The following is an 11,637-nucleotide window of genomic DNA, read 5'->3' as shown; positions in this document are numbered from 1 at the left end:
TTGATTTTTAATTAATCAAATTAAGACACGTCTGAGAGGGAGGACATCTAAACACTGCACAGTAGTCCGAGTAGCAGTAAAGGAGGCTGTCAACACGGAGGCCACGCCAAGTAATGACATCACAACGCCCAAGCCCTATTGTCCTTGTTGGCAAAAAAAAATATTTTTTGGGGGTGTATTAATATATATATCTTGTTTATCCACTTTAATTTTAACGTAAGAGCTTGCATGTCTATTTGTAAATTGAATGTGCTAGGCTTCCCGTGCCATTCGCTCATTTTCACTATAGAGAAACAGTCTGTTATGCTGCTGGTAAATTGATATTTAACATCATATTATCATTGTAATCAGAAACACACGGGGTTGTAGCACAAACAGTTTTACTGCACTTTTTTTATTCTTCTAGTTATTTACCTTTAGATGCTAATGAATCAGAAGTCTCACACATTCAAAGAAAAATAACCAACTTCCACATTGCAAAATAACATGGTTAATTATGAACATTAAATGGATAGTTCACCCAAACTGGCATAAAACATAACTTATTATGTTATAAACATAACATAATTGTTAAATAAATTGTTATTTTTGTTTTTATTGCGCACAAAAAGTATTCTCGTAGCTTCACAACACTGAAGTCACCGACTATTTTACCAATGTCCTTGCTATGTTTCTGGACCTGAGAACATTACAGTTATGTTGTTATCTATGGAGGGTCAGAGAGCTCAAAATATCTTAATTTGTGTTCTGAAGATTAACAAAGTTCTTATGGGTTTGGAACAACATGAGGAAGAGTAAATAATGACAGAATTTTAATTTTGGGGTGAACTAGCCCTTTAACATTGCCAAATCGTTTCTGAAGTATTTAATAATATCAAAAAGCATAAATCATAATCTATTCCCTCACCATTAAGAGTAATTTTAATTCCTGAACAACAAATTTTCAAGTGTCTTGTATTTTATTTAAAAAATGTAAATTTACAATGTGGCATTCTGTAGCAAAATGGGAGTTCATCTAGTGTTTTTCTGAGGTATTTAACTGAATCAATAATCTAAACAACGCCTCTATACAATCAAAATTAATTTTGCACAGACGCATATTTTTTGGTGCCACTTCAAACTGCCGAGCCATTTAAAACCTTTTCCACACAAAGAACAAAAATACGGTCTCACAAATCCATGACTTTTCATGTGCATCTTTAAGTGTGATGGCAAAATAAAGTTCTTATTACAAAGATCACACTTAAATTGCCTTCCTCCAGAGTGAATATGCAGATCATTTTTAAAATTGCTACATTGTTTTAACCTCTTTTCACACTCTGGACTCTGCAGTTTCTTGCAAGAAAGAGACTGCATATGACGCTTCAGGTCCTTTTGATATGTGAATCTCCTCTCACACTGAGGACACGTGAATGGTTTCTCTCCAGTGTGAACCCGAATGTGAGTCTGAAGGTTTCCTTTAACTGTGAAACTCTTCCCGCACTGAGGGCAGGTGAAAGGCCTCTCTCCAGTGTGAACCCTTGTGTGAACCTCAAGGCTTGTTTTGTTCGAGCAATTCTTTCCACAGTGATGGCACATGAACGGCTTACCTTCGCTGTGAGTTATTACATGATTCTTAAGGTGATTCTTATCAGTAAAACTCATTCCACACTGATAACATTTAAAACTGTGCTCTCTCGAGTGAATCCTCATGTGATAATTAAGGCTTATTTTACATCTGAAGCTCTTTCCACACTGGCCACATACGAACGGCCTCTCTCCAGTGTGAATCCTCATGTGAGTCTTAAGGCTCTCTTTTCGCGAAAAGCTCTTTTCACAGACTGTGCAACTGAAAGGGTTTTTTCCAGGATGAGTTCTCATATGAGCATTAAGGGTTCCTCTGTGTGTAAAACTCTTTCCACACTGAAGGCACATGTAAGGCCTCTCTCCGGTGTGAATCCTCATGTGGACTTTAAGGCTTCCTTTTTGAGTGAATTTCTTCCCACACTCTTGGCAGCTGAAAGGTTTCTCTCCAGTGTGAAGTCTCATGTGGATTTCAAGGTTTCTATGTTGACTGAAACTCTTTCCACACTCTTGGCAGGAGAAATAGCTTCTAGACCCGGTCTTTTCAGCTGTTTTTTGTGTGGAAGTCTTTTCAGTCTGTGAGCAACTAAAATGTGTTTCTTCATTTGTGAGATTGTGATGTTTCTCATCTTTCACTTCCCTTCCATTGAGTTCTGGAGCTTCCTTTTTTAATAAAATCAGACCTTAGATTAAAAACAAAAGAGAGAAGATGACAAAAACAAATGAAACCCAGTTAAATCTAAAAACACAGATGAAACTAAAATATAAAGGCAGTCATAAAATCATTAATCAAGAAAAAGAATAATAATTATTATGTATGACCCAGAAGAGCTGGTTAAATATCGACTGATCTTACACTTACCATATATATCTAAAATAGGGTTGTAACAGTACGTGTATTCGTACCGGACCGTTTTGGTACAGGGCTTTCGGTACGGTGCATGTGTGTACCGAATGACCGAATGCAATATTTTGTGTGCGGAACTAAGGTACATTTTCGTGTTTCCAAATGAACATATTAAGTGGCAGAAGTCTCCGCGTTCAGCGCAAATCCCGCCCTGCAGCTGATACTAAGGAGGGCGACACACTGGCTGCGTGGCGTGAGCGTGGCGTTTCTGCTGCGTGTCAGGAGCGTGGCGGCTGCCTCGCGTTTTCTGTGTATTTACACACCAGAACCGTGCCTGATGTGGCGCTGGCGTGCTGCTTGCTGTAGAAGGCCGCCGACAGACCAGGCTCTTGTCTTCAGGACAACAATATCAACTTTTTTTTTACACACTTACACCTACGCCTACTGATAAAGGACACCGTCAACAGTATTGACGGCAAAATAGACTATGTTTGACATGTGCAATATTTGAAAATCAATAATGTTTTATGTCAACCTATAGACTTTCAAATATCAAAGTGTCATGAATTAATATGTGTTTGTGTACAAAATGACATATAAACATATTTTCCTATTATATTTTGCATGGCAACGCTTCCAACACGCGCGCGTCGCGTGAAAAATAGGTGTCGTTTCTATTTCTAGGATTCACGCATTTTCCGTGCAGTCTGCAAGCTCTAACCTGTTAACATGGGAGCCGAATAAAAACACAGACAAACCACGCAGCTGAGACGCTTGCGCCACGCATCCAGTGTGTCGCCGGCGCGCTGGTGCGCTGCTGCTGCTATAGGTGACATAGAGGGAGACCGTGTGTCACCGGCCTAAGGTTTTTTTTAAAAGGCATCACGCGAGTGTGAACATCACTACAACTAGGAAAAAAACAATTGTAATCCAAACGCAGCTCACGTCGGCATTTAAACAGACCTTTGCTCTTAATTCCGATCAGTCCAACGCAATAACGAAATCTGAGCAGGTCTGAAAACTGAAACTGTTGATGCTGCACTTTACACTTTGGAAAAGTTATTTATATATTTTAAATATGAGCAGGCCTACAGGCTGGGATTGGTAATGCTGCACTGTAATCATAGTTATTTATTTATATTTTTCATTATATTTTATTATATGATATTGGTTTGAGAGTATTTTATTTAGTGGAGAACTTTGCAGCAGTATTTTATTATTCTTTTTTTATTGTATATTTTATTAAAAAGTATTTTAAAAAAAAGTATAAACACTGCAGTTTAATGTTTGCATTTCTTTCCCTTACTGTACTGAAAATGAACCTAACTGTGACTTTAAAACCGAGGTACTTATCGAACCGTGATTTTTTTGCATACCGTTACACCCCTAATATAAAATATTATAAAAGGTGAACGTGAAATCTCATCTTTGTTCCATTTAGCAGAGAAACTATATTTGTTTACGATTTCAATCAGGATTTACGCCTCATCACAGCACAGAGACTGTGATAATTAAAGATACAGACGACTTGCTTTTGGCAAACTCTCGCAGCTAATGGTGTTGTCAAAAATATTTATATTTGAATAAATATCAATACAAAATGTATGAAACTATATATTTCTATATATAAGCTACATTTCTCTTCTAATGCTATTAGATCTTTTGACAACATAAACAACAAAATTCTCTTAAGATGGATTAAGAGTTACATATGTATCTAACCTCAGTCACTTTGTTTTTGTAAATGACAAAATCATATTGAGGCCTGGTGTCACAGAGGGATCTTAAATTAAGACCGGATTAGCCAAAATCTTAGTTAAATTACATTATGTTATTCTATTTACTTTTTTAATGTGCCTTAAAATACATTACTGCTGTCTATTTTGATACAGATACAGATTTGAAGATAAGAGCACAAAGATGCATTTTAGTTTGGGACTAGGCTTAAACCTCGTCTGTGATAGCAGACATAAAAGTATCAGTAGTGATGAAGCTTTTATTTTATTTTATTGTAATAGTTATAAAATATACTCATGGTGAATACATGATTTTTTATTTTCCAATAAAGTGTAGCACAATTTTACATTATGGTCTAAAGTTTTGTTCAAATTATTGATTTTAATAAATTAATCAATTTATATCATATCAGTTTATATAAGTCATATATTCTAAATCCATCATCAGTTAATACTAATTGATATGGCATGTAATAATGAGTATTTGGCTGCTTATATGATGCCTGTCCACATAAGAAGCCTCAAGCTTTGAGAAAGGAAACTAACCTGTTTGTTCCTCCGTTTCTTCTTGTTTCACTTTAAATGCCTCTTCAATTGTAATGTCTTCGTTCTCCTCCTTAACTAAAGCCATCTTTAGAAATTCATCTGGATCTCACTTGCTTCCCCAGAAACTTCTCTGTTTGGGGAAAAAATGTGTTTGAATATACACATACAAACTAAACCTTTGAGTGTGTCTAAATCAGCTCCCTAGTTTATTATTTAGTTCACTGGCGAGAGTGAAAGTGTTCTTAAATTGCACTGGATCGGTTGCATAAACAGTCACTCAACAGGTAATCAATTTTACTTTGCAGATTCATGTTAGACCAATCTAATGTTACCCTTTTAGTTATGACTTACTCTGTTTGGATAAAAAAAACCTAGTTATTTACGCCTCACAATAAATTAAATGTTACAGATTTTGAACGGCGTGAATCATTTTGGGAAGCATTGATTCAATTGACTCGGAGTTTCGAAAAGCTTCGTTTCTCCCATCACTACTTACCTGTATCATAATTCTTTTTTTTTCCAACTGATTAATAATTTACGGAGAGAAAAGAGACGCACCTTTTCTGTTACTCATGGGGTGGTGTGAAGTAGCCACAAAATAATGCTTGTTAATGTTAAATAAATGTAACATTTAGTCGTTTATTAATTAATTCATCACGAAGTTTTTTTTTTTTTACTTTAAACATTTAAACACTAAATTCCCCAAGCGGTTAACGATGATTTAAACGAATTAAATGCTAAAAGACACAAACGTGTGCAGCAAAATCACATCTAAAGCGCTTTCCTCACACACGCAGGAGCGCGGCGCAGACTTATGACGTCATGTCAAAAGACCAAAATAAAAGTACTTCTCAGTGTTCACTACACAAGAAAAAAATCTCCGATTCGCAGCCTAACTTTCACATTCCTCGATTTAAGTTGCATTTATTCAAATCAGTTGATTAAAATTTCTGGCTTGAAATTGTATTGTTTTTATTTGTACCACTGATGCATACGTTTTATTCTGTTTGTTTTATATTGTTATCTCTTTTTTTATATTTATTAGTTTTTTATCTAAGTTTATTGTTTAATTTATTTTATTTAATGTGACGTTTTACATGCAGATTTTATATAATTTTATTCCAGTAGATGTTCTTTTTTCCAGTCTTTTCATTTGTTTATTGTTATAGAGTTCATACGCTAAAATAAAAAAAAATGCATAGAAATACAGAAGAAGAAAAAAACATGTCAGAGGTATGGTTCAGAATTTAATTATCCACCTTTTGATTAATGTTGTCCAAGTTATAAATAACTACCAATGAAAGTTTGTACCTTATCTAAAAAGCAAAACAGATAAAGCAGATGTATGCGTGTAAGAAAATATAATATTTGGTGTTAAAAAAAAAAGAGACACAGCAGATGAGAAGGCAAGTTCAAGTTGAGCTTTATTGTCATTGCGCTACATCTTTGGACATAAAGGGGAACGAAATGTTGTATCTAACAAGACCACGGTGCTACATAAATAAACATACAACCCTAGATGTAAGAACAATTGTTTAGACAGACATAGCTAACTATCTGAAGCGGTAATCTAACTATATATATACTATAAATAATTGACTATACGTACACATAATCTCTACTATACTATAGACTATACAAGTACTTTACATAATAAATGTGCATGAAATTGTGCAAAAGAAGTATTTAAGGTTAAGAAGGAAGTAGTGCAGTATGAACTGTGGTGCATTCACAATTAAAAAATTGTGTTATCTTATCAAGTCCTTGTGACATGGAGTGTTTATGAGAAAGTGCTTGGTGCATATAGTGAGAAAAGAGTGTGTTTTTCTATAGGTGGTTTGTCCAGCCCACTTGAGCCTAGGGGGCTGTTGAGCAGTTTTGAAGAGAGGGCTTTGGTGCTCCGATACTGTCTTCATGATGGCAAGAGCTGGAAGAGACTGTGGGAGGGATGGGTGGGGTCCTTCACGATACTGGTAGCTTTACTGGAGCATTGTGCAAGGAAAATGTCTGAAATGGATGGGAGAGGGGCACTGATGATATTTGCAACTGTTTAACTGTCTGCTTTAGGGTCTTGCAGTCAGCAGCACTGCAGTTCCTATACCAGACAGAGATGCTGCTGGTCAGCACGCTCTCAATGGTGCACCTGTAGAATGTGGTGAAGATGGGTGGAGGGAGACTTGGGCTACATCCGAATACTGAAAAATGCTGCCTTCGGAGGATGCATTCCCAAGGTAGGAAGACATTAAGGTACGTCCGAATTCAAAGTTAGCTTCACTTCCTGTCTCCTGAGATGCCTTCATCTGGCCGATTCATCTGTACCATTAGCTGCCTTCGATATCTCACAATCCTGTGCTTTCCATTCCGTGAGAGTTAAGCCAAAAAATAAAGATGGCGTATTAAAGTTGCGGCCGGCGGTCCGTTTGTGTTTAAACACTTTTTATGGAATTTCTAGCGAGAAATTAATATTGCAGTAATGAAATATCCACTTAAGTTATCACCAAAGCTCTAGTTCATTAAACCATTACGCTGCCTCAGAAGCCTGTCTGAAATCAGTTTCATGAGGTGGCATCGTGCAAAAACGATGCCTGCAAAGTCATTGCCTGATTAGACAGTCTAAGTTTTCAGATGCAGAGATGTTCTTTTAAATCGGCGAAGGAAGTGGAGCCACTGCTGAACCTTCTTTGAGAGTGACATGGTGTTGGTGGCCCAGGTGAGATCCTCTGTGATGTGCACTCCCAAGAACTTAGTGGTCAACACAGTTACTCCAGAAGTCCATCACAACCTCTTTTGTCTTACTGACACTGAGGGATGGGTTGTTTGCACTAGACCACTCAACCAGTTGTGACTTTCTGGGAGGTCTTTCATCATTGCTGATGAGACCTACCACAGTTGTGTAATTCGCGAACTTGATGATGTGGTTGGAGCTGAATTTGGCAGTGCAGTCGTTGGTCAACAGCGTGAAGAGCAGTGGGGTGGGCACTCAGCCTTGTGGGGCACCTGTGCTCAGTGTGGTAGCGCTTGGAGGTGTTGTGGCCGACATGGACTGACTTAGGTTTTTCTGGTTAGAAAGACCAGGATCCAATGACAGTGTGAAGTATTTAGACAGGTTTAGTTTGTTGATGAGATGTTGTGGGGTTATTGTGTTGAATGCTAAGCTGAAGTCGATTAACATCATTGTTTTTGTTTTCTAAGTGGGTAAGAGCCAGGTGGAGGTTGGAGGAAATGGCATCATCTGTAGAGCGGTCTGGACGTTCTAGCGGGTCAAACTGTATTGGGGAGATTGGATTTGATATGGTGCATGACTAACCTCTCAAAGAGCTTCATCATGATTGGGATTGGGGTCAGTGCAATAAGACGATAGTCATTCAGGCAGGACACAGGTGACTTCTTTGGTACTGGTATGATGGTCGTGGACTTGAGACATATAGGGGCAACTGCTTGGCTTAGTGAGATGTTAAAGATGTCTGTTAAGCTGTTCAGCACAGTCTTTAAGGACCTGGGCTAGCATGTTGTCAGGACCTGCAGTATTGCGTGGATTAACATTAGATAGTGTCTTCCTTAAATCAACTGGAGACAGACAGAGTCCAGTGGGCAGTGTTTGTGCAGGTCTGTCATTCTGCATTTAAAACCATGCATAAAACTCACTGAGTGTATCTGGGAGGGATGTGTGATAATCACAGGCCTATGATGGTCTGAATAGCTTGCCACATACTCTGTGAGTCCTTGCAGTCAAGAGTTGTTTATTTGTGCATTCAACCGTTTTGCTTTCTTAATGCCACAGGACAGGTTGACTCTATCTGTTTTGAGGACTGCTTGGTCTCCCAGGCAATCATTGACATGTTGCAGTGTAGTTTTGTTATTTTTCCTCTGGTTTTGAGGACGAGGTGACAAGACTAACTGACATTAAAGCTGCACTGGTGAGACAGACCGCACTTACTACGAGAGTCCATGTCTCACTCTGCTTTGCTGGTGGCATACCTTCTTGAATAAAGATGGCACCACCCATTCTCTCATCTGCTACAAGTGGATTTGAGAGAATGCCCACAGCATTTCTGATCTTCCAGAGTGTTTACATATAAAGATGATCAAAACTCTTCTTCTAATGAGCAGTTTGATCTTTTTTGGGCATATTGTAAGAGAATGCTGTCACTGATGATTATTATCATTGACAGCTTAAAATTGGATGCGTCTGGGCATGCAAAAACGCTCTGATCGGAAGTGACGCAACGGCCAGTAAATCTCATCTCTTCTTAATGGAGTCAGACAGTGAAGAGGTTGGAGTTGGGGTTAATGTCAACTCTGGGCCATTGCCATATATTTATGAGCCGCCTAGGCGAGAGAGGGGTCAGGCAGAGTTAAGGGGAAGGGTAAATGGACAGAGGAGAGAGATAGAGATGTGGTGTGAGGAGAATCGGTTGAGAATTGGGCAGGTGTCTTGGTGAGTGACCACAGGCTATAGCTAATTGTGGCTAACGTTGTCTCCATGTTTATCATATTGCAGTATCTTTAATAAATCATATTTAGCAATATTGCTGTCAACTTTGTTGTTTTTCAAGCATCCATGTAGATTGTCACCATCTATGCCAGCAATATGTGTCTTAAAATGTTTAATTTAGATCCCAGATTTTAAATGAATGCTGTGGCCTGAATGCTGTAGGCTGTGATGGTCAGCTAGTCTGGACAGGGATGAAAACGCTGTGCATTTCTGCACAACATAGTTTATCGGAAATTTTATAGAAATTGCTAGCTGAGCATGTTCTGCTTCTGAAATTTTTACAGAATCACTGTTTTACGGCTGATCACTGAGTAATTCATTGAACAAACCGTGTAACATCAACTCTGCAATGGATATTAAAATCCAACATATAGTGAAACACTATTAATTAGCACAGTAACAAGAACAGCAGTTTAAGACATTAACTTTTAAGCACAAAACACAAGATACTCCTTTTTTCATTATAAATTAGGCTTTATCTAGTCTAACACATAAACACATGCACTCACTCAAGTTGCAAGAAGGAAAGAATGAGTTTAAGAGAATGAAAATGTGAAATACCAAGTTTACAACAATATGTGCAATTGCATAGACCTGAATAACCATCAATCATTTAATTAACCCTTGAATTTAGTTCCTCAACGAGGTTAAAATGTATATTAAATGCACTAGTTAAGCTAGAATCTGGAGGTACTCGTGTTGCCTGTGTAGGGTGGGTGGGGTGGTTCCCTTTGTTGTCATCATTCGGAAAAGAAGGTTTCCTGAGGTTTTCTGATTGGATGGAAGTTCTGTAGTCAGTGAAGGGATGTCTTGGGAAGCCAGTGGTTGGGTGTTGGCTGAAGATGCAAAGTTGTTGGCTGGTTGAAGTTTTAAGGTGGACACACACTAAAGGTGAACTCGGAGACAAAACTTAACTCAGAACACGAAATAAATAATGGCAAATAAAATTAATTTAAGGGGATATTTCACCCCAAAATTTTAATTTGATGTTTATCTGTTTACCCCCAGGGCATCCAAGATGTACATGACTTTGTTTCTTCAGTAGAACACAAACTGGATTGATTGAATTGAAGCTGTGTGTACGGTCTACTGTCCATGTCCAGAAAGGTAAGAAAAACATCATCAAAGTAGTCCATGTGACATCAGAGGGTCAGTTAGAATTTGTTGAAGCATCAAAAATAAATTTTGGTCAAAATACTACGACTTTATTCAGCATTATCTTCTCTTCCGTGTCTGTTGTGAGAGAGAGTTCAAATCAAAGCAGTCTGGATATCTGGTTCCGTTTTAATGTGGCTGACACTCTCTCTGAGTTCAAACAAACCAATATCCCGGAGTAATGCATGCACTCGAACAGTACACTGACTGAAATGCTGTGAAGAGAGAACTGAAGAATGACTAAAATGTATTTTCGATGCTTCAATAAATTCTAACTGACCCTCTGATGTCACATGGACTACTTTGATGATGTTTTTCTTACCTTTCTGGACATGGAGAGTATACCGTACACACAGCTTCAATGGAGGGACTGAGAGCTCTCGGACTAAATCTAAAATATCTTAAACTGTGTTCTGAAGATAAACAGAGGTTTTACGGGTTTGAAACAACATGAGGGTAAGTTATTAATTACATAATTTTGTTATCTGGCTGAACTAACACTTTAACATATTAATATATTGGTATAATGGTATAACTAATATATTATATAGACTCATTACATGCAAAGTGAAATATTTCAAGCCTTTATTTGTTTAAATGTTGATGATTATTTATGGCTTACAGCTTATGAAAAACCCAAATTCAAAATTAGAATATTGTGAAAAGGTTTTCATAGCTGTAAGCCATAATCATCAAAATTACAACAAATAAAAGCTTGCAATATCTCACTTTGCATGTAATGAGTCTATGTAATATATTAGTTTCACCTTTTAAGTTCAATTACTGAAATTAATTTTTACATTATGAACACAGATGTTTACAAATGAGCAACATTATATTTGTCACATTTAGTAGAAGCAGATCTTAAAATTGTGAAACACATGGTCCTCAGTTTCAGAAACTGTCACATCAGGGAGTGGAGTAGCAACAGACCCTTCATCCTCTTCCTTGGATTTGAGACAAGGTGAGCTAATATAGTTCACAATGAAAGCGAACCATGTTTAGCCATTCTGACAGAAAGGTGTTAAGTGACACTAACATCATAGTGTGTTTTATTATAGTAGGTAATAATTAGGATAAGAGGTTAAAATCAAATGTATCTTTCATGTAGAGAAAGATAGACAAGATGTGATTGAGGAAGATGGTGGAAGTGAAGAGAGCAAGAGCATGAGTGTTGCTCTGAGCACAGTGTGCAAATGAGAGATGGAGAGGGACTGGAAAGTAGGCAGAGCAATTCAGACCAATTTTTGTCAGAGGATCCAGGACTATGGCCAGATAAATTAACGAATGATCAG

The 11,637-nt window shown here is 37.6% G+C and overlaps 1 protein-coding gene across 2 annotated transcripts; it reads right to left on the bottom strand.

The window, feature by feature from the left end:
* Nucleotides 1-940: 940 nt before the first annotated feature.
* Nucleotides 941-5,506, bottom strand: LOC113057303 (gastrula zinc finger protein XlCGF52.1-like). Of its 2 annotated transcripts, none has more exons than XM_026224611.1 (3): nt 5,189-5,506; nt 4,693-4,822; nt 941-2,246 (listed from the first exon to the last, which is right to left on the bottom strand). In XM_026224611.1, the coding sequence occupies exons 2-3, from the start codon at nt 4,775-4,777 to the stop codon at nt 1,066-1,068; spliced, it is 1,266 nt and encodes a 421-aa protein (XP_026080396.1). In that variant the 5' UTR covers nt 4,778-4,822; nt 5,189-5,506; the 3' UTR covers nt 941-1,065. The 2 variants fall into 2 exon arrangements, with proteins under 2 accessions (XP_026080396.1, XP_026080385.1); XM_026224600.1 differs by having other exon boundaries at nt 5,251-5,506.
* Nucleotides 5,507-11,637: the final 6,131 nt, after the last annotated feature.

Source organism: Carassius auratus, chromosome 4 (assembly GCF_003368295.1).
Source record: "Carassius auratus strain Wakin chromosome 4, ASM336829v1, whole genome shotgun sequence".
Lineage (NCBI taxonomy): Eukaryota > Metazoa > Chordata > Actinopteri > Cypriniformes > Cyprinidae > Carassius > Carassius auratus.
Note: the sequence above shows the minus strand (reverse complement) of the source record. Positions and strands in the feature narration are given on the sequence as shown.

What these genes read in the sequence shown, in the direction of transcription:
- LOC113057303 (XM_026224611.1), bottom strand. Translation starts at nt 4,777, where the DNA reads ATGGCTTTAGTTAAGGAGGAGAACGAAGACATTACAATTGAAGAGGCA. An exon ending in AGAAACGGAGGAACAAACAG is followed by an intron (nt 2,247 to 4,692) that starts GTTAGTTTCCTT and finishes TTTTAATCTAAG; the next exon opens with GTCTGATTTTATTAAAAAAG.